Consider the following 22,484-nt stretch of genomic DNA (forward strand, 5'->3'; position numbering starts at 1 on the left):
GTGGCCAACTCATTGCATTGAAATTAACTGGCCTGGCCGGGCACAGTGGCTCATGCCTGTAATCCCAGCACTTTGGCAGGCCGATCACCTGGGGTTGGGAGTTTGAGACCAGTCTGATCAACATGGAGAAACCCCGTCTCTACTAAAAATTTAAAATTAACCAGGCATGGTGGTGCATGCCTGTAATCCTAGCTACTCAGGAGGCTGAAGCAGGAGGATCTCTTGAACCTGGGAGGCAGAGGTCGCAGTGGGCCGAGATCACGCCTCTACACTCCAGCCTGGGCAACAAGAGTGAAACTCTGTCAAAAAAAAAAAAGAGGAAGAAAAGGAAGGAAGGAAGGAGGGAGGGAGAGAGGGAGGAAGGAAGGAGGGAGGGAAGGAAGGAAGGAAGGGAAGGAAGGAAGGGAGGGAGGGAGGGAGGGAGGGAGGAAGGAAGGAAAGGAATTAACTGGCTTTAAGTTTCCCATTTTGGCTGGGCTGCCAGGAAGCTGAGGGCTTACTGTGAAGCTCAAATCTAGCACTGCCCCTTAGCATGGGGACTTAGCTCTTTCCTTTGCCTTGTCCTCAGCACCTGTCATGAGGCTTGAGAGAGCAGTCCTTTTCTGTGGGGTGCCTCTGGCCCTCTTTTGGAAAGCTGGGGTGGGGGAAATGGTGTCCATGTGGCAGTTATCTGTCTTCATTGGCTTCTCCAGACCTCTCTACTCTGCGCTGGGCGGTGGGAGATGACAGGAATGGACGTGAATGGGCTCTGGTTTCTGCTTGGGCTGGGCCAGTAGGGAGCTCTGGTAGAAGGGAGCCCGCTCACAGCCTCCCCTTGTCAGGAAGCCTCATCCACAGGGTCTTGTCCCAGGGAGCACCCCACTCCTCCCAGTATCAGGCCAGAGATCATATCACTATAAATAGCCCGGCGCCCTGTCCTGTCCCTTGCTTTTTCCCATACATGCCTACACCTTTATAAACTGTCCCCTTACCACAGTCTCCTCAAATCACCCAATTCAAGTGTTTCCTGCCAGGGTCCTGAACATGGAGCACATACAAACGGCATTGTTGGCCGGGGATGGTGGCTCACACCTGTAATCACAGTACTTTGGGAGGCTGAGACGGGTGGAGAATCTGAGGTCGGGAGTTCAAGACCAGCCTGGCCAACATGGATAAACCCCATCTCTACTAAAAATACAAAAATTAGCCAGGCGTGGTGATGCGTGCCTGTAGTCCCAGCTATTGGGGAGCCTGAGGCAGGAGAATCACTTGAACCCAAGAGGCGGAGGTTCTAGTGAGCCGCGATTGTGCCATTGCACTCCAGCCTGGGAGATAAGAGTGAAACTCAGTCTCAAAAAAAAAAAAAAAAAAAAAAAGAGCGAGGGCATTGTTAAAAGATTTTCGGATCCTCTGGAGTTCTGAAATCTCTGTCCCCTCCCTACTCCCCTGGCTCTAGTCGGCAGAGCTCAGCTGTGTCTCATTCCCTCGTGTCTGGACCTTACAGCCAACCCCTAATTGGAAGCACCTCCCTGTCTCCAGCCCCAGCCCCACGTCCCACCAATCCTCTGTGAATGAGGCCATGGCCTCCCTCCACTGCCCTGAGCTCCAGGCGGGCATAGAAAGAAGGCATCGGGCCCTGGGCAGGTGCACAGGCGCTGCAGGTTCTCAGGTTTGCCGGGTGCATTGTTTTTTTTTTTTTTTTTTTTTTTTTTTGAGACAGAGTCTTGCTCTGTTGCCCAGGCTGGACTGCAGTGGCCGGATCTCAGCTCACTGCAAGCTCCGCCTCCCGGGTTTATGCCATTCTCCTGCCTCAGCCTCCCGAGCAGCTGGGACTACAGGTGCCCGCCACCTTGCCCGGCTAGATTTTTGTATTTTTTAGTAGAGACGGGGTTTCACCGTGTTAGCCAGGATGGTCTCGATCTCCTGACCTCGTGATCCGCCCGTCTCGGCCTCCCAAAGTGCTGGGATTACAGGCTTGAGCCACCGCGCCCGGCCTGCCGGGTGCATTGTAACCAGCACCCCCTCAGAAAGGAGAATTTGGGGTTGTGGGTGGGGAAACTGTCACATGAGCTGAAGGACAGACCAACGTGATGGGTGAAATGACAGTTGTGCACGGGGCATCGTGGAGCACAGCAGGAGGGGCACCTGCTCATCCCTGCTGGGGGTGGAGGTCATGGCGCAGGTGTTCCTGGAGTCAGGTCTGAGCCGATCCCAGCAGGTGAACAGTGGAGGCACCCAGACAGCGGGAACAGCATGGACAAAGAACAGGAGGGGGCTGCTGGCTGTCCCGGGCATGGCTGAGGGCAGAGTAGGTGGTGGAGGGGAGACAGAGGGGAGGTGGGCAGGAGCTGGGGTGGGCCCACAGTCGACCAACAAGGGGTCTGGACTCCAGGCCATAAGCCTCAGGGAGCGTTAAGCACAGGGACATCTGCCATATTCACTTTAAGGCTGGACGGGAGGAGAGCCAGCCAGGAGCTTGCCTGTTTGAGAGAGAAACAAGGTCTGGCCTCCGGAAGTGAGGGACTCACCCCCATTCACCTCTTCCCCCGTCCTCGCCCTATAAGCACATATCGGGTTAAATCCACTCCGGCTCCTCCAACACTCCTGGCGCCCCAGCTCGCCTCTTCTAGTTCGTCCCACATGCAAGGCGGCCCTGAGAACCCGCAGGACCCAGCCAAGGAGGGCGCCAGGCCGCGAGGGAAGCCCCGCGACTTTCCCACCCCACTCCCCTAAACAGCCTCCAACGCATCTGTGTTATTTTTATTTTCTTTGCTTTGGTCTATACAAAAAAACCAATAACCAAAAACATAAAGCGATAATAATAAAACACTCTGCTGGGACCTCCCCCAGCCCCCCACACCATGTGCGGGAGATGGGGGGGTCTGAAACAGGAAGGGGAAGAGAAAGCCCCTCACCACACACCAGAGGGGTCAGCCAAGAGCACTTCTCAGGGTCAGCTAGGGCAGCTGTGTGGGTGGGACAGGGGTGTGAGGGAGCTGTCCCCAGAGCTCCCCGGGGAGTGAGGGGTGGGCAAAGCCAACTAAGCATCCTGGAGAGAGAAGTCGGCGTCTCCTGGAGCAGGTGACTCACTCCATATCTCCTCCCCATCTCCCCTGGACGGTCCCTGAACTTTTCAAGAGAAGCTTTGGATTTCGGGGGGTTGGGTCTTGAACCTGGGCCCTGGAGACCTGGGGGCTTAGGGCAGTTGGTCAGTGGAGTTCAGTGAGAAAATCAGACCCAGAGAAGGAACCAAAGCCCTTCCAGGCCCAGGCAGCTGGAGACAGGGAGGCTGGAGGTTTCGGGGGGCTGCTGGGGGGAAACAGAAAGGGTGCTTGAGTCTGAAGCTTTAGTGGCCAGGGCCACAGGGGCGGGGAGGGGGTGTTAGGCCCTGGACCCATGCCCAGGACAGAAAAGCAGGAGCAGAACACTATCCCAAGAAAGACCCTACGGAGGACCTCTGGAGGCACGGGGTGCAGCAGGAAGTCACGCCCCGGCTTCCCCAGCTCAGGCACTTTTCTGTCTTGCCCCATCGCCTGCACGGAGAGCCTCTCAGATGAGGAACCGCACCTGTTGGGGGAGTGGGGACAGACAGGGGTAAGGGGCTCAGTGGACCTGCATCCACAGAAACTCATGCCACTCCGTGTCACCTGCCCACCACCCCCAGAAGGGGCCAGCAGGAACAGGACTCCCCACCCCTACCAAGGACACAAGAAGAAGGCAGGCCAGGGCACGCCGTGCTTGGGGAAGCTCAGCAGCAAAGGGTACCCCCAAAAAAGCAGCACAGGTTTCAGCGGGGAGATGGGAGGGCCTCCAACAGAAGTAGGTTCTAGAGAGGAGGGAAAAGCCTGCAACGAGGGGGCCGTACTGGGGCCAGGCCGCCTAGGCCAGCATGTGGTCTGCGGTGGGGTACGGGGGCCTGAGGCCGTCGCTGTAGGTGTCGATGGGGTAGTCTCCGTCCATGTCCATGTGCATCTCCAGCGGGTCAAGGGGCACATCGCTGGAGTACATGGGGCGGTAGGTGGCATCCATGTCTGGGGACGAAAAGTGGGTGTCGGTCCTAGGGTCTGCAAGCCACCCTTCAGGGAGCAGTCTGCACAGCCTTCAGCTGCCTCCTCTACCCATGCCCACCCCTGGTGGGCCTGACCCCCTCCCCAGACCCCACACCAGGGCATCTAGACTAGGGTACATGTGGATGCCACAGAGCAGTTGCCACTGGTCCTCTGGCCCCAGAGACATAATATTGCCCCCTCACACACACCCACACAGCCACCCAGGATCTCCAGGGTCCTGAAGAGCCTGGCACACACTTACCATCTCCATAGGGCTCATTGATGGGAATCATGCTCTGGGCCTGAAAAAGGAGAGAGAAACATGGAGGAGAGGTTTGAAAATGCAGGCTCCGGCCGGGCGCGGTGGCTCAAGCCTGTAATCCCATCACTTTGGGAGGCCGAGGCGGGCGGATCACGAGGTCAGGAGATCGAGACCATCCTGGCTAACACGGTGAAACCCCGTCTCTACTAAAAAAAATACAAAAAACTAGCCGGGCGAGGTGGCGGGCGCCTGTAGTCCCAGCTACTCGGGAGGCTGAGGCAGGAGAATGGCGTGAACTCGGGAGGCGGAGCTTGCAGTGAGCTGAGATCCGGCCACTGCACTCCAGCCTGGGCGGCAGAGCAAGACTCCGTCTCAAAAAAAAAAAAAGAAAATGCAGGCTCCAAGCTGGATATCAGCTGGGGGGCAGGGAGAGATGCTTCTAAAAGAAGGGACTGGGCCGGATGTGGTGGCTCACGCCTGTAATCCCAGCAATCTGGGAGGTGGAGGCAGGCGGATCACTTGAGGTCAGGAGTTTTGGACCAGCCTGGCCAACGTGGTGAAACCCCGTCTCTACTAAAAATACAAAAAAATAGCTGTGCGTGGTGGTGCACACCTGTAATCCCAGCTACTTGGGAGGCTGAGGCAGGAGAATTGCTTGAATGGGGAGACAGAGGATGCAGTGAGCCGAGACTGCGCCACTGCACTCCAGCCTGGGCCACAGAGAGAGACTCCGTCTCGAAAAAAATAAAAAATAGCCCGGGTACAGTGGCTCACACCTGTAATCCCAGCACTTTGGGAGGCCAAGGTGGGCAGATTACAAGGTCAGGAGATTGAGATCATCCTAGCCAACATGGGGAAACCCCATCTCTACTAAAAATACAAAAATTAGCTGGGTGTGGTAGCATGTGCCTGTAGTTCCAGTTACTCAGGAGGCTAAGGCAGGAGAATTGCTTGAAACCAGGAGGCAGAGGTTGCAGTGAGCCAAGATCACGCCACTGCACTCCAGCCTGGCGACAGACCAAGACTCTGTCTCAAAAAAAAATAAAAACAAATAAATAAATAAAAGAGGGGGCCAGAGAAAAGCAAAGAGGCCTTGGAGGAATACAGGATGATGAAATGGGGTCACCCAGTGCCCTGATGTACTCGTGTCCTCAGTACTCCCCAGGGAGGAGGGTTCCCCATTCATGGAGCAGGAACTCCTGCTGGATTAGAGCAGCTCATGGGAGGAGGGTAGGAGGCAGAGGACTCACGAATGGGTGCAGGGCACTGCTCCACCCTGGAAAAGACCACCTGTAGCCTATCCAGCACCTCCATGCAAATTAGGAAAAGCACCCCCTCCTCAAACACCGTATACTCATTTGGGCAAAATAAAAATTGGCATTGTGTGGACATATGGTTCAACCTACTACTTCCATCTGCTAGGAATTGTTATAAATGATCCAATTACAAAATAAAAATCTATAAAGTTGACAGTAGTAGGAGACCCCCAAAAGTCAAGTTGCCCTTGGGCAGTGCACAAGTTGTGCAACCAACTACTGCGGTCCAGCCTAGGATACTCACAGCCTCCCAGGCAGCCGGGTCATGCTTAAAGAGGGAGTTGGTGAGCTCCACGGACACACGCTTCCGGTAGTCTGGGTTCTTGTCCTCAGAGATGCGGAACAGGACAGCAGCAGCGTAGGTGGCTGAGCAGAGAGGAGAGGAAAAGCTAGGTTAAACGTCTGCCAGCCTCCATCATGCCTGGGGGAGTGGGACCCAGCTGCCCTCTTCCAGCTCACCAGTGCCCTCGTTGCGGGAGTGCAGCAACTCCATGAGTGGGGCCGAGGCCCCCTCTGCATCAATGGCGTCAGCCGCCTCCTTGTCCTGGGCCAGCTCACACAGCACCCCGGCGGCCACACGCTGGATGTTCTCCACCGATGAGTACAGGAGCTGGGGAGAGGGGACATGGGAAGCAGGGGAGAGGTGGGAAGGGGTGAGGCAGGCCGGACAACACACCCCACAGCCCTGCCCACCTCCACCCTGTAGCAATTCCATAGTGGAAAACGGGCCATCACTGGGGAGTAAGTGTTACTGTTTTAAACTGGGCTGAGTGTTGTTCATGAACTACCTTGAAATTACCTGTTACTCTGCTTCATCTAACCATTGGAATCTAGTGTTAAAGAAGTCACTGACATGAAAGATGTTAAACTCTTGTCTGTTATGGTACTTGCACATATTCTCCCAGTTTGCTGATTTTTTTAATGCTTTTTAAAGGTTCTTTCTGAAATAGATGGTTTTCATGTTTATGTGGTTGAATCTCAAGTTTTTTTTGTTTTTGTTTTTTCCATTTGTGATCTCTTTCCTTGCTTTGAAGCTTAGAAAGCCATGCCTGTGCAGGGGGTTGCTAAGTAGTCAATCTGGTGTGGCCACTTTCCTCCAAACTCCTCCAAAGACCTCTTGATGCCTGGTCCAGGCCCTCAAAATCTGGGACTCCTAACCTTGCCCTCTAAGCAGTGGTGGGGGCAGCTCTCCTGCATACCTGCCCCAGACTCACCTGCACAAACAGAGGGATGGTGTTGAGCCGGAAGATCTCCATGCGGTTCATGGGGTCCCGGGCGAGGATGTGCAGGGCTCCGGTGCAGCCCTCCACAATCTCCTCCATCCTCACACCATCCTGCAAGAGAGGAGGCAGGGGGCATGGGACAGGTGCTGTCAGCCGAATGAACTTCACAGGCTCTTGGAACTGGCATCAGTTGCAACTGACCTCTGCATTCACACACACACCCACAGAGGACACCTGCCCCCCAGGAAGGTTGTCACAGGCACCACCAGCTCACATACCGTGTAGGGCTGCTGTGTGCCTGCAGCTACGTGGCGCTGGGCATCCTGGTGGGCCTTGACCAGCAGTTGGACGAGGCGGGGGATGACCGCTGCCTCCTGCAGTGGGGCATGGTTGGCTGGGCACAGGGCCAGATTCCTGATCAAGCCAATGGTTGCCTGGCAAAAAAAAAAAGGGGCAGCAATCAGGGGCACTTCTTGGACATCTGAAGGATCCCAGCTTCCCAGCTTCAGGTATCCCCTCTCTCCTTCACCTCTTCTGTCCCCGAGGCCAGACACAGGCACACTAGAAGATATCCAGAGAAGGAGACCATCCCAGCCATGTCACTTAATCCACAGGATCTGGGGGTGCTCATGGCTAATCCTTTTCTTTTTTTTTTTTTTTTTTTGAGATAGAGTTTCACTCTTGTTACCCAGGCTGGAGTGCAGTGATGCAATCTCACCTCATTGCAACCTCCACCTCCTGGGTTCAAGTGATTCTCCCGCCTCAGCCTCCTGAGTAGCTGCGATTACAGGAGCCCACCACCACGCCCAGCTAATTTTTTATATATTTTGTTTGTTTGTTTGTTTGTTTTTTTGAGACGGAGTCTCGCTCTGTCGCCCAGGCTGGAGTGCAGTGGCGTGATCTCGGCTCACTGCAAGCTCCGCCTCCTGGGTTTACGCCATTCTCCTGCCTCAGCCTCCTGAGTAGCTGGGACTACAGGCGCCCGCCACCGCGCCCGGCTAATTTTTTGTATTTTTAGTAGAGACGGGGTTTCACCGTGGCCTCGATCTCCTGACCTTGTGATCCGCCCGCCTCGGCCTCCCAAAGTGCTGGGATTACAGGCGTGAGCCACCGCGCCCGGCCAATTTTTTATATTTTTAGTAGAGACGGGGTTTCGCCATGTTGGTCAGGCTGGTCTCAAACTCCTGACCTCAGGTGATCCACCCGCCTCGGCCTCCCAAAGTGCTGGGATTACAAGCGTGAGCTACTGTGCCCGGCTGCTCATGGCTAATTCTAATAGCCTTTGCTAAAATGACACCCCATTCCAGAATATCCTGCCAGCCCCATGCCCAGACCCTCACCCTGTCCCCTCTCTCTTAATCACCCCCCACAGACACCATGGCCTTGCTTGCTTTTCTGATCGTTCCCCAAGCCTGAATCTCAGGAAGTCTTTGCTCTAGGTGGCCCGAAGCCTCCTGCTTGGGTGGTGTTCACATTGTCATGAATCCCCAGCAGGGCAGCTCTGGAAGGAGGTGTCCTGAGATTTCCTCCCCGGGGTCCTTGACCCACAGGAGCCACTCTGGCCTCCCAGAGCCTCTCAAAGTGTCATCCATTTCATCCTCAAAACAAGATGCCAGGAGGGCAGGGATGAAAAATCACATGAGATGGGGATGTGAGCACACAGCAAATGACTTGCCAAGGTCACTTGCCACTTAGCTGCTGGATTAGGATGCAAAGCCCCACTTCAGGTTTGCAGCAGGGACCAAGCTTCAAGGAGGGGTCACACTGACATTTTTTTTTCTAAACATGGATTTTCTTTTTTTTAATTCAATGTATAGGCCGGGAGCAGTGGCTCACGCCTGTAATCCCAGCACTTTGGGAGGCCAAGGCAGGCAGATCACTTTAGGTCAGGAGTTCGAGACCAGCCTGGCCAACATGGTGAAACTACGTCTCTACTAAAAATACAGAAATTAGCTGGAAATTGCTTGAACCTGGGAGGCGGAGATTGCAGTGAGCTGAGATCGTGCCACTGCACTCCAGCCTGGGCAATAGAGCAAGACTCCGTCTCAAAAATAATAATAATAAGTAATAATAATTCAATGTATAGAATCACTTAGAGTCATTCTTATCTGCACTGTTTTGTTTTTTTGGTTTTTTTTTCTTTTTGAGACGGAGTCTCACTCTGTCACCCAGGCTGGAGTACAGTGGCGTGATCTTGGCTCACTGCAAGCTCTGCCTCCTGGGTTCATGCCATTCTCCTGCTTCAGCCTCCTGAGTAGCTGGGACCACAAGTGCCCACCACCACGCCCGGCTAATTTTTTTGTATTTTTTTAGTAGAGACGGGGTTTCACCATGTTAGCCAGGATGGTCTCTATCTCCTGACCTCGTGATACACCCGCCTCTGCCTCCCAAAGTGCGGGGGTTACAGGCGTGAGCCACAGCGCCTGGCCGTGTTTTTTGTTTTTGTTTTCCAAGACGGAGTCTCTCTCTGTCACCCAGGCTGGAGTGCAATGGAGAGATCTCAGCTCACTGCAACCTCTGCCTTCTGGGTTCAAGTAATTCTTCTGCCTTGGCCTTCCGAGTAGCTGAGATTTCAGGCACAGGCCACCATGGCCAGCTAATTTTTGTATTTTTTGTGGAGGCAGGGACTTACTATGTTGGCCAGGCTGGTCTCAAACTCCTGACATCAGGTAATCCTCCCGCCTCGGCCTCCCAAAGTGCTAGGATTACAGGCGTGAGCCACTGCACCTAGCTTGTCTGTACTATTAAATTGTCTTAAATGTAGCTAGCGGATGTCCCTGCCAGCTGGCTCCTGTGCCTGTTGACAAGACCCTCATCTATGGTAGCTTCCTCACTCTCTGGCACCAGATGCCACCTTGCCTTTGGCTGCCTTCCTTGTCTCTACATATGGATACACACACATACACATGCCTTCCTCCATAACTGTCCCTTGGGCCTGCCCACCCCCTGGCCTGGCCACCTTCCCTGCCTGACAGGGAAGTGACACACATCTCTCTTCCACCCAGGTAGCCTCAAGAAGACGACCCCACCCCTTCACACGCCCAACTCCCTATGGGACAGGCTAAGCATCCCCCAGAATCCTCTCTGCCCTGTGTCTCTGTAGGGGCTCTCCTGATTTTCAGCAGGACACATGGCCATCTGGCTGGTGATCACATTTCCTAACCTCCTTGCACCTTGATGTGGCCGAATGACCAAGTTCTGGGGTGCGAGCAGGAGTGATGCCTGCCACTTTCTGGTGGCCGCTAGCCCTTCCCAGTTCTCAGGGCTAGAACACATCTGTGGGGATGATACAGTCCACTCATTCATGTGAGGACAACTCTCTCGTCTATACCCAGTGGCATAAGAAATGTGCTCCATGGACCAGTAGCAGCGCCTGCGAGCTTGTTAGAAATACAGAATTGGGCCGGGCACAGTGGCTCACGCCTCTAATCCTAGCACTTTGGAAGGCCGAGGTGGGTGGATCACCTGAAGTCAGGAGTTTGAGACCAGCCCGACCAACAGAGAGAAATCCTGTCTCAACTAAAAAATACAAAATTGGCCGGGCGCGGTGGCTCAAGCCTGTAATCCCAGCACTTTGGGAGGCCGAGACGGGCGGATCACGAGGTCAGGAGTTCGAGACCATCCTGGCTAACACGGTGAAACCCCGTCTCTACTAAAAAATACAAAAAAAACTAGCCGGGCGAGGTGGCGGGCGCCTGTAGTCCCGGCTACTCGGGAGGCTGAGGCAGGAGAATGGCGTAAAAACCCGGGAGGCAGAGCTTGCAGTGAGCTGAGATCCGGCCACTGCACTCCAGCCTGGGCGACACAGCGAGACTCCGTCTCAAAAAAAAAAAAAAAACAACAACAAAAAAACAAACAAACAAACAAAAACACAAAATTAGCTGGGCGCGGTGGCACACGCCTGTAGACCCAGCTACTTGGGAGGCTGATGCAGGAGAATCGCTTGAACCCGGGAGGCGGAGGTTGCGGTGAGCCGAGATTGTGCTATTGCACTCCAGCCTGGGAAACGAGACCAAAACTCCGTCTCAAAAAAAAAAAAAAAAAAAAAGAAAAGAAAAGAAATACAGAATTGTCCGGGCCCGGTGTCTTACACCTGTAATCCCCGCACTTTGGGAGGCCGAGGCTGGTGGATTGCTTGAGTTCAGGAGTTTGAGACCATTCTGAGCAACATGGCAAAATCTACTAAAAATACAAAAATTATCCGGACATGGTGGCGTGCACCCATAATCTCAACTACTCAGGAGGCCAAGGCAGGAGAATCGCTTGAACCTGGGAGGTAGAGGTTGCAGTGAGCCAAGATTGTACCACTGCACTCCAGCCTGGGCAATAGACAAAGACATTGTCTCAAAACAATAAAAAAAAAAGACATATGGAATCGCAGGCCCTCCGTAGCAGGCCTGCTGAATTAGGACCTGCAGTGTGTGTCCGTGTGTGTGTGTGTGTGTGTGTGTGTGTTTTAGATTGCTTATTTGTTTTTTTTTGTTTTTCAAATTTTTTGTAAGAGATGGGTGTCTCAATATGTTACCCAGGCTGGTCTCAAACTCCTGGCCTCAAGTGATCCTTCCACGTCCGCCTCCGCCTCTGCCTCCCAAAGTGCTAGAACTACAGATGTCTGCATCTGCACCCAGCCTCCTGTTTTTCTTTTAAGACATGGGTTCTTGCTCTGTCACCCAGGCTGAAGTGCACTGATGCAGTCATAGCTCACTGTAACCTCCAATTCCTGTGCTCAAGCAATTCTCCCACCTCAGCCTCTCCTCCCCAGTAGCTGGGACTACAGGTGTGCACCACCACACCCAGCTAATTTTTGCTGTTGTTGTCGAGACAAGTCTTGCTATGTTGTCCAGGCTGGTTTCAAATTCCTGGCCTCAAGCAATCCTCCTACCTTGGCCTCCCAAAGTGTTGGAATTACAGGCATGAGCCACCGTGGAACCTGCAGTTTAGTGAAACCGCCCAGGGTACTCATGTGCATTTTGAACTCTGAGCTCTGCCCTAGGGGCTGGTAGAGCTAGAAGATAGAAAATCTGGAGAGCAGAGCCATTGTTGAGGTCTAAACTATTACACGAGAGAGAAATAAACTTCTGTCTTATTCAAGCCACTGTATTTAGGGCTTCTTTGCTACAGCAGCTTTGCCTATACCAATACAGCACCTAAGCCTGCTGCAGGGAGCTCCTACCCCTCGCCTAACAGCAGTACCTTGACCAGTGGCCACTGGTTGGGCTGGTTGAGCAGCTTCACAATGGCCGGGATGCCATAGTTGAGACGCACAGAGTTCTGGGCCATCTCGGCCTCAGGGTGGCGGCTAGTGAGGTGGCGCAGGGCGCAGACGGCAGGCTCTGTGATGTCATCCTTGTCACCAGCACGCAGGATGGCGTGGATGAGAGCCTCCACACCACTGTTCTGTGTCACCAGCGTCTTGTTCTTGCTGTTGTTGCAAGTCAGGTTGGAGAGTGTACCCGTGGCACAGGTGAGGACGTTGACATCATCCACGCTTAGCTGGTTCACCAGAATCTTCAGCACACTCTCCAGGCCCTCCTGGAGGGAAAGGAAGGGATGGGGGAGTCAGGGAGCAGCCAACTCCAGGGAGCCTTCTCAAATATGTCTGAGGGGAGCAGGATGACCTAAAGGGGTCAGCCATGCCTGTGTGTGCCCGGGAACTTTCATCCCCATGACCCGCCACACCCTGTGAGAGGGTGTTATTATCTTGTGGTGCAAATGAGGCAATGAGGCTCAGAGAAGTTGAGGAACTTGCCCACAGACACACAGCCAGTGGCTGGATCTGAACCCAGGCCTGACTCTAAGCCCCACGTCTCTTCCCTCCAACCCATCAGCCTTTCCCTGGGAGCCTCAGACCCAGGCAGAACCCTCCTCAGGCCAAAGTACGGTGTCCAAGGGAGGCCTTGAGACCAGGAGGCAATTGTTGAGGGGGCCACATGTTTCAGTGGCCCAGCTGAGCCACATCTACTCATGTGTCACCTTTCTGGGCCTTCACTGCTGCCCCACCACCCTGGGGCCCTGAGCCAAATCCACTTCCAGTAAAATCACTAACTCAGACGTCTCACTTCTCCCAGGGAGACACGTAGGCCTTGTGGTGGGACAGAAAAACTCCAGCTTTGGGGACGGACAGTCCTGAGTTCAAATTCCAGTTCTGCCATTTACTACCTCTGACCATGGCCATTACCTCCCCCAGCCTCAGTGTCTTCATCTAACCCACAGGGTCCCACACTCTAACCCCAGGCTGAACGAGCTAATGTCCACAAATGCCACGCAGAGGGCCAGCAGAGGGTGGGCACTTGATAAACAGCATATTGCTGGGGGAGGCCTGAGGAATGGTTGTTGAAAGGAGGCACAGGGCACTTGCCCTGGAGCTGCATTTTTCCTTAAATTGTATTTTTAGTCATGGGGGTCTATCTCTTGGTAAACTATTGCCCCAGCCCAGGGCCCAGGTCAAAACTGTTCTTTTGCTGGACACGGCGGCTCACGCCTGTAATCCCAGCACTTTGGGAGGCCAAGGCGGGTGGATCACCTGAGGTCAGGAGTTCGAGACCAGCCTGACCAACATGGTGAAACCCTGTCTCTACTAAAAATACAAAAATTAGGCAGACATGGTGGCACACTCCTGTAGTCCCAACTACTCGGGAGGGTGAGGCAGGAGAATCGCTTGAGCCCAGGAGGCGGATCTTGCAGTGAGCGGAGATTGCACCACTGCACTCCAGCCTGGGTGACGAGCGAGACTCTGTCAAAAACCAAAAAAAAAGAGATGAAGGTCTTCAAGGCATTTCCAGCCTCAGCCACAAGGAAGAGAGATTTAGAGCTCCCAGTATCCAGCCCCCAGTATCCAGCCCCCAGAGATTTAGAGACCACAGTACCTAAGGTCAGATGCCCAGACAGGAGGCTGGATGGGGCAGCTGAAGAGGTCAACCCCAAGCCCAGATACCTCCCTCACCTGCTTTGTGGCCACGTCCGAGAGGTTGCGCAGGGTCCACAGGCAGTTCTGCACCAGGCGGGGGCTGTTGCTGGTCAGGTGCTTGCCCAGGGCCTGCATCCCACCTGGGGCAGGGATAGGGGTGCCATCAGCCACGAGCAGCATGGCTGACTGAGCTTGGCAGCTGGGCAGAGCCCCCATCCCAGCTGCCCTCAAGGCCATCATACTCACCAGCCTCCACAATGGCAGGCTTATTGCTGGGACACACGGACAGCACCTTGAGCACACGACTGGTGGTCCAGAGCAGCTTCTCATAACTGTAGTTACGCATGATCTGCACGAGGGCCTGGGGCCCACTATTGGCCAGGATAATCAGCTGCAGGTGAAGAGGGAATGAGTGTGAGAAGGACGGGAAATATGACAGGAACAAGGAGGAGCGGGGCAGGAGACAGAGCTGTCATTACTGAGCTTCAGCTAACGCACAAATAGTTCGTTTTTTTCTTTTAATGTATTTTTTTCTTTTTATAAAGATGGGGGTCTCGCTATGCTGCCCAGGCTGGTCTTGAACTCCTGGCCTCAAATGATCCTCACACCTCAGCCTCCCAAAGTGCTGGGATTACAGGTGTGAGCCACCACACCCAGTCAAACACCCTAGTAGTTTTTTGTTTGTTTGTTTTTTTGAGATAGAGTCTCACTGTGTCACCCAGGCTGGAGAGCAGTGGCACGATCTCAGCTCACTGCAACCTTCGCCTCCTGGGTTCAAGCAATTCTCATGCCTCAGCCTCCCAAGTGGCTGGGATTACAGGCATGTGCCACCACGCCCGGCTAATTTCTGTGTTTTTGGTGGGGATGGGGTTTCACTATGTTGGCCAGGCTGGTTTCAAACTCCTGACCTCAGGCAATTCACCTACCTCGGCCTCCCAAAGTGCTGGGATTACAGGCGTGAGCCACCACACCCAGCCCACCCCAATAGTTTCATGACTGTTATGTAAGCCAAAATTTTGAAAAAAAGGATAATACCTAGTGCTGACAAGGATGTGACAAAACTATATGCACATCCATTACCAGTTATGGCACTGGAAATTAGTCCAATCCTTCTGGAAATCAGTCTGGCCATTTGGGTAAAAGCCTAGAACTGTTAAAAATCAATGAGAATTTTTTCCACTCTTTGACAAAGGCTATATGCCCAAAGACATTCGTTAATTCGTTAGACAGCATTGTTTATAAAGGTGGAATAGGAGCAATCTAAATACCCTCCCTCAGAATAAAGCCTAAGGTCTCCACTTAATGAAATGCTATCTGTAAGCTAGGTATGGTGGCTCATGACTTTAATCCCACTATTTCGGAGGCTGAGGCAGGAGGATTCCTTGAGGGTAGCCTGGGCAACAGAGCAAGACCCCATCCCCATAAAAAATTTAAAACTTAGCCCAGGTGCTAATTAGCTCATTGGTACGTTTCTGTAGTCCTAGTTATCAGGAAGGCTAAGGTGGGAGGAATGCTTGAGCTCAGGATTTTGAGGTTGCAGTGAGCTAGGATCATGCCACTGTACTCTAGCCTGGGTAACACAGTGAGACCCTATCTCAAAAAAGAAAGAAAAGGAAGAAATGGGAAGGAAGGAAGAAAGAGAGGAAGAGAGGAAAAGGGAAAGGAAAAGGAAAAAGAAAGGGGAAAGGGGAAAGGAAAGGCAATCTGTCATTATTAGAGGGTGGTTTTGAGGACAATAGAGCAAAAACAATTTTTTTTAAACATCATGCAGGCCAGACACAGTGGCTCATACCTGTAATCCTGACACTTTGGGAGGCCAAGGCAGACAGATCACTTGAACCTAGGAGTTTGAGACCAGCCTGGGCAACATGGAGAAATCTCACCTCTACAAAAAATTAGTCGGGGGCCCGGTGCAGTGGCTCACGCCTGTAATCCCAGCACTTAGGGAGGCCAAGGCAGATGGATCACCTAAGGTCAGGAGTTTGAGACCAGCCTGGCCAACCTGGTGAAACCTTGTCTCTACTAAAAATACAAAAATTAGCTGAGCATAGTGGTGGGCACCTGTAATCCCAGCTACTTGGGAGGCTGAGGCAGGAGAATCACTTGAACCCGGGAGGCGGAAGTTGCAGTCAGCTGAGATTGCGCCACCGCACTCCAGCCTAGGCGACAGAGTGAGACTCCATCTCAAAAAAAAAAAAAAAAAAAAAAAAAGAAGAGTAAAAAAGAACTAGTCGGGCATGGTGGCACATGCCTGAAGTCCCAGCTACTCTGGAGGCCGAGGTGGGAGGATCATCTGAGCCCAGGAAGTCAAGGTTGCAGTGAGCCCTGATTACACCACTGCACTCCAGCCTGGGTGACCCTGTCTCAAAAAAAAAAAAAAAAAAAGCAGGCAGAAAACAGATGCAATGTTGCAGATTGTTATGATGACAAGAATGTGCACACATCTGTAGTCTGCCCACAGAACAGCTCTTAACAGAGCATATCGAAATGACAATAGTGGCTGTATGAGGATGAGTGATTTTTTTTCCTTATGCTCAAAATAATAATTCTGACCAATTCAGTCGCATGATGAAGCATGCACATCTGCCCCTATATCTCATCTAAAAGGAGTAAGGGGCAGCAGCCCGAAGCTGTGGAGGATAGAGGGTGACGCAAGGGTGGGCTTCAGGCCTCAGGAGGGTTGGGGAGGGCCCACCTTGCTCTCCTGGTTGCCGTAGGCCAGGAGCTGCAGGCAGTCGGTGGTGATGGCCAGGAACTTGGGATTGTTCTTGTTGAGCAGGGGCACCATCTTTTGCAGCCCGTCAGCCAGGCGCACGGCCATCTTGGCGCCCTCCTGGTACAGGAGCAGGTTATGCAGCGTGGTGATGGCGTAGAACAGGACCGACTCCACAGGGGAGCTGGGGGGGTGGGCAGGGGTTAGTATGCCGAGGTCCCAGGGGCCTGGCATACATGTGAGCCTGGTATGGGTTCCCACCTCCCCCAGGAAGCCTCCCCACTACTGACACCCCTCTGGAAATATCCCTTTGCTAAAATCTCATCACTCCTTGAGCCTGCCCGGCTCTTAAGCATGAAGCAAACAGCACCTGTCTTCTCCCAACTGAGACAATGACTCCTCCTGCTTCTGAGCCCCCAGCCCTGTGCTGAGCACACAGCAGGTCCCTAGACACTGATCCCTACTAAGTAACTACCATGTGGAAGGCCACATATTAGAGAGGCCTTGCAAGGTGTTCAGAGGGGAATGAAATCAGTGTCTCCCCTTCATGGAGCTCCCAGCCTGGTATAGGGATGAGAAATGAGGCCAGGCGCGGTGGCTCACGTCTGTAATCTCAGCACTTTGGGAGGCCGAGGCGGGGGATCACCTGAGGTTAGAAGTTCGAGACCAGCCTGGCCAACGTGGCGAAACTCCGTCTCTATTAAAAATACAAAATTGAGCTCGACATGGTGGCAGACGCCTATAATCCCAGCACTTTGGGAGGCCAAGGCGGGCAGATCACCTGAGGTCAGGAGTTCAAGACCAGCCTGGCCAACATGGTGAAACCCCATCTTTACTAAAAATACAAAAATTAGCCAGGCGTGGTGGTGGGCACCTGTAATCCCTGCTACTTGGGAGGCTAAGGCAGGAGAATCGCTTGAACCCGGGAGGCGGAGGTTGCAGTGAGCTGAGACTGCGCCACTGCACTCCAGCCTGGGCAACAAGAGGAAAACTCTGTCTCAAAAAAAAAAAAAAAAAAAATTAGCTGGGCATGGTGGCAGACACTTGTAATCCCAGCTACTCAGGAGACTGAGGCAGAAGGAATATTCAAACCTGGGAGGTGGAGGCTGCAGTGAGCTGAGATCATGCCACTGCAGTCCAGCTTGGGCGACAGCAAGACCTCATCTCAAAAAAAACGAGAAATGAGACCAATCAACATTTTGTAGGGGGCCCAGAAACAGAAAGTTTGTAAGGAACTTTGCATTTGCTGTTCCCTCTGCCTGGGACACTCTTCGGTTCCTCCACACTAGCCAAACTCCACTCATCTGTTAATCCCCTGCCATTAAGCGATTCCACCTCTGAGCAATCTCAATGCTCTTCTGCCACAGCCTGTGTCATATCCTGATCATTAACCTGCTGTTTACATGCCTGTGTTCCCTGCTGGGCTGTGAGCCACTGAGCACCAGGATGGGGTGTGCCTCTGCCTGGCACATGATAGTTGCTCGCTGGGTATTTATGGAAGCCCAGGGAAGGGAGGGGAGAGGCCCAAGTGAGGCGGGGTCCTGGACTCCTGCACTGAGCAGGGGTGGGTACCTGAGCATGCGGACCAGAGCAGGGATGCCGCCCGACTTGAAGATGGCGAGCAGCCCCTCCCGGTGGTGGGAGAGGTTGTGCAGGATGCTGGTGGTACAGCGGGCCGTGTCCAGGTCACTGGTATTCTGCATGGTGCGCACGACAGCGGCCACCAGCTGGGGTGAGCCCATCAGGGCCCGCCGCGACGCCTCCTTCTTTGATAGCTGGTTCACAATCATGGCCGCCTTAGTCACCACCACCTGGAGGGCAAAGGCAGGTGCGGGGACGTGAGCACTAAGGAGGGGCCGGGACACCCTTCCACAGAGCTGAGGAGGGCCCCAGACTCGTCACATACAGGGGAGTCCGGGTCATAACCTTCCTCCTCCCCTACAATGTCCCTCCCCTGAGGACATCTGCTCTCTCCCCTCCCTGCTCAGCCCCCACCCTAGCCGGGACCCTCACAGACCGGGTCCTCGTCGTTGAGCAGCTTGGTGAGCTCGGGCAGGGCTCGAGTGGCCAGCTCGGCGTCGTCCTGGTAGTTGATGAGATGCACAATGGCCGACTTGAGCAGCTGGGATGGCTCGGCCAGTCGCTGCAGGTTGGTGGCCTGCCCCTCCACCTGCGTGGCCAGCAGCAGCGAGCTGTCCTCGCCTGACACGCCAGGGCACATGGCCTCCCGCACCCGTTTGGCTCTGGCTGTTGTGGACATCTGGTACTCCAGGTCACCTGGGGGCCATGGGGACAGGGACTGAGTGCGGGCAGTGGGCTGGGCAGACACTGGGGAGCAGGGCAGGCTGCACACAGCCCCACCTCGGCCCTCTGGGCTACCTTTCACCCTGCCCAAAGCCGCAGCGCATGACTGGCCATTCTACCTCTCCCCAGGGACCTTGGGGAAGTCACCATCACCTCAGTAACCTCATCTGTAAAATGGGCCCCACATGTTATGTCCATCATGGGAATTTTTTTTTTTTTGGCACACTTATTATGTGCCTGGCAGTGAATTCAGTGCCCTGCTATTTTCTCATATAATCTGACAATGACCCTGCAAGGTAAGTACTATCATTGGCTCCTCTTTACAGATGGGAAAACTGGGCACAGAGGGGTTATAAGGCAGCCTGACTCAGGGGCCCAAACCCCTATTCCATTCTCCTCCCTTACCCATCAGGTCTCCTTTCAACCCTGAAATCTCAGGAGTCTAATTACACCCTCATCATCCCCAACAGCGGCAATCCTCCCACTATACAGGCAGGCAAACAGAGGCCCAGAGAGCCACCAACATCACATCTCACAGCAGATCAGAGGGAAAGTCAGGGCTGTGGGTTCAGGGAGCCAGGAGCTGGGTCCTCAGCTGAGACGTCAGGTTCCTCTCTAACTTCCTTCCTCCCCCTGGGTGGGTCTGGGAGTCCCACAGGTAGATGCCCAAGCAGCCACACCCTGGCAACTGTCCTGATGCCCCCAGGGAGAGGGACGCAGAGGTTCCACCCTCTAATTAGTTGGGAAGGAGGAGACAGCTGCATGGCTTTCCCACCTGGATGCTGTACTTTTTGCTACCAACACAGTGCCTGGCCCTGCCCAGCCAAGAGGCCCCGTACTCCCCCTACCAGCTGTCAGGGAGGAGACTGGTGTGCAGGGGCTGACTCCGCAGAGCCCCACCAGCTACAGTCCACCCTCACTACTCTCAGAGCCTACAGCCCACCTCATGGCATGTTCAGGGCCCCGGAGGCACCTGTGGTCAACAGTTCTAGGGCCTGGCTACTCCTCTCCCCCAGAGGGGCAGGGGAGGCTTGGGCTGGCGGGGCACCCCCAGCCAGGACTAAGCCCTAGAGCTGAGTCAGTCACTCGTCCCACAGCCTCGGCCTATCTGCATGTCAGCAGCAGAGGCCTGGTCTCCCTCCCAACGAGGGGCCCTCAGGCTTGAGACCTACACCTCCTCTACCCAAAGGAGAATCCCTGGGGGGTTCCTGGAGGCTAGGGCCCTGGCTCTCCCATCAAATGTGAGGCTCCTAGAGCCAAAGGGCTGTGTCCTCCCTGCCATCCATGGGCTTCCTGAGAGCCATAGTGATGCCTCCTCATCAGATTCTTATTTTTTTATTATTATTATGATTTGAGACGGAGTCTCACTCTGTCACCCAGGCTGGAGTGCAGTGGCACAATCTCAGCTCACTCCAACCTCTGCCTCCTGGGTTCAAACAATTCTCCTGCCTCAGCCTCCCTAGTAGCTGGGACTACAGGTGCATGCCACCACACCCGGCTAATTTTTTATTTTTAGTAGAGACGGGGTTTCATCATGTTGGCCAGGCTGGTCTCGAACTCCTGACCTCAGGTGATCCACCCACCTCAGTCTCCCAAAGTGCTGGGATTACAGGCGTAAGCCACCGCGCCCAACGTCCTCATCAGATTCTTACATTCACAGAAGACAAGGACTGTGCCTCTTCCTTCAGACTGGAGGCACCCTGAGGGCAGGGACTATGCCTTCCCTCCCTACCTTCCCTCTTCACAGAAGAGGATTTTGTGACCCTCCCAGATACAGCACCCTGAAGTAGTTGCACCTCCTCCTTCAGACTGGGTGGGCCCCCTGTTAGTATGAGCTGTGCCTCCTCCCTCAGACCAGGGACCCCCTAGAATCCGCCTCCTTTCACTCTGACCTCTCTCCAGGACCCAGGCAGGTTTTCTACCCCATGGAATAGTTCCAAGGGGTCCTGACCTTGGCTGGGGGGCACCCCCTGGGTGTAGGTGGTGGTCTTCTTGAGCGTGTACTGGCGCCCGCAGGCCTCATCCTCCTCCATGATGCCCTTGCTGCTGATGGAGGGCACGCAGGTGTTGGCGCCCGAATGGATACCCGAGTCGTAGGTGTACGTCTGCTGCCACTCAGTCACCTTGATAGGCTGCTCCATCAGGTTCATCACCTCCATTGTGGCTACTGGGGGCACAAAGGAGGAAGTCAGGAAGCAGGAAGTCACCTGGCCGAGCCCCCAGCTTCAGCCCATCCCCAAGTCCTGCCTGTCTTGCCATGTAATCACCATGGCCCCAGGGGTTTCAATGAGGATGCAGGCTGGGGATGAGTGGGTGCCCAGAAGGGTAACAGGCCCAGGGAGGTGCTGCCCATGAAATATCCTGGGAGCAGTGAGCCCCAGGGGTGCAGCTGTGTGTGTGTCCTGGGCTTGCATCTCTGACCTCTTAGGGGGATGAGCCCCAGGGGGCAGGGCAGTAAAGGGCCAGCTGCCGCCAGAAGCCCCTGTTCACTCACCTTGCTGCCCTGACCCAACTGTCTCAGGGCCAAGAGAAGGCATCCAGGACCTCTAGCAGCTTCTGAGGTCCCCTGGGCCCACCCTCAACCACTGGGGCTCCCTGGGAAAGGCTGCAGGGAGGAGGCACCCCAGTCATTGGGCAGGAAACTGGGTGGGGCAGGGAAGCGGTCTGACAGGTTTCTCTGGAACGCCCCAGGCTCCCTCAGAGACTCCAGGATCTGGCTTTCCTACAGATTGGGCAGGATCACTCGTGGCCCTGAGGCTGAGGCCCCAAGGCCCCTTCTCTCCCAGCCCTCCCAGCACCTAGAAGCCTCTCTGAGTCCCACAGAGCGGTTCAAATCTCAGCTACTCACTACTGGGGCAGTTCACCTCCCCGCAGAACCTCAGTCCTCATCTATAAAGCGGGGTCACACGACCTCCCTCAGAGGTGGTTGCGAGGATCTGGTGCATAGCCGGTGTTCAGAGGCCACGACCATTACCATCAGCACCGCCTCTCCTCCGGAAGTGCTTCCTCACCTCCTGGTCTCCTCGAGCCCAGGCTAGGGATCTGAGGTGGGGCAGGCCTGTGGGTGGTCACTGCCGTCAGGAACCCCTCTCTCTCTCTGCAGAGGTTTAGGTGCACCTGAAGGTTAATGAGTAGCAGGGCCGTACTTTGTACCAGGGAGGTGAACTTCCCACTTGGTCTATGTTTGGCTCCACTGTCCTGGGAACTGACCTGCAGAGGTCAGCGGCTGCGGGGAGAATGGATGCCGTGATCCCATGAGGGCCTACTATGAGCCAGACCTCTCACAGACACCGTCATGCTCATGGGCGGGTTTCAAAGCACATGCGCTGTTCCCCCGCATACAGATGCAGGAACTGAGGTTAGAAATGGCAGAGCTGGGACTGGGACCAAGTACAGGTGTGAGGGCACCGAGGTCTGTGGTCTTTGCACATCCCAGCGCAGCCTCAGTGAGTAAGCAGAACTCAGGCTAGTCCACCCATGAAGCCAGACAGCACCCGGGTTGTCTCACTGTGATGGGGACCAGGGGAGGGTGGAGTGGCTGGGGCAACCTGGCCCCACCCCAGGAACAAAGATCACCAAGGATAAGTCTTCCCTGTGACAGCCCCAATGCCACCCTCCAGGAGGATGACGAATGGTCCTGCAGGTCTCACAGCCTTTTATGGCAGGCAGCCGTGAGCACACCTGGAACAGGCAGAGGCAGGGGCCAGGCTGGCTCCCAGCTGCCTCCTTCC

At 54.5% G+C, this 22,484-nt stretch overlaps 1 protein-coding gene across 5 annotated transcripts in view; it reads right to left on the reverse strand.

The window, feature by feature from the left end:
• Positions 1–2,724: 2,724 nt before the first annotated feature.
• The window catches only part of JUP (junction plakoglobin), a 32,502-nt gene continuing 12,742 nt past the window's right edge, over positions 2,725–22,484 (reverse strand). For 4 of the 5 annotated variants that reach the window (XM_005584194.5, XM_005584195.5, XM_045375958.3 and 1 more), the window contains exons 2-15: positions 20,705–20,920; positions 18,467–18,726; positions 18,022–18,260; positions 16,432–16,633; positions 13,983–14,127; positions 13,773–13,876; positions 12,023–12,361; positions 7,108–7,263; positions 6,821–6,940; positions 6,066–6,216; positions 5,851–5,972; positions 4,291–4,330; positions 3,845–4,010; positions 2,725–3,546 (exon numbers count right to left, since the gene is read on the reverse strand). In XM_005584194.5, the coding sequence (XP_005584251.3) occupies positions 3,859–4,010; positions 4,291–4,330; positions 5,851–5,972; positions 6,066–6,216; positions 6,821–6,940; positions 7,108–7,263; positions 12,023–12,361; positions 13,773–13,876; positions 13,983–14,127; positions 16,432–16,633; positions 18,022–18,260; positions 18,467–18,726; positions 20,705–20,912 (2,238 nt within the window). In that variant the 5' untranslated portion in view covers positions 20,913–20,920 and the 3' untranslated portion in view covers positions 2,725–3,546; positions 3,845–3,858. Of the gene's footprint in view, positions 3,547–3,844; positions 4,011–4,290; positions 4,331–5,850; positions 5,973–6,065; positions 6,217–6,820; positions 6,941–7,107; positions 7,264–12,022; positions 12,362–13,772; positions 13,877–13,982; positions 14,128–16,431; positions 16,634–18,021; positions 18,261–18,466; positions 18,727–20,704; positions 20,921–21,764; positions 21,873–22,484 lie in introns of those variants that run through there. The other variant, XM_065531595.2, reaches the window with a different exon arrangement.

The sequence above is a fragment of the Macaca fascicularis genome, chromosome 16 (genome assembly GCF_037993035.2).
Source record: "Macaca fascicularis isolate 582-1 chromosome 16, T2T-MFA8v1.1".
Classification (NCBI taxonomy): domain Eukaryota; kingdom Metazoa; phylum Chordata; class Mammalia; order Primates; family Cercopithecidae; genus Macaca; species Macaca fascicularis.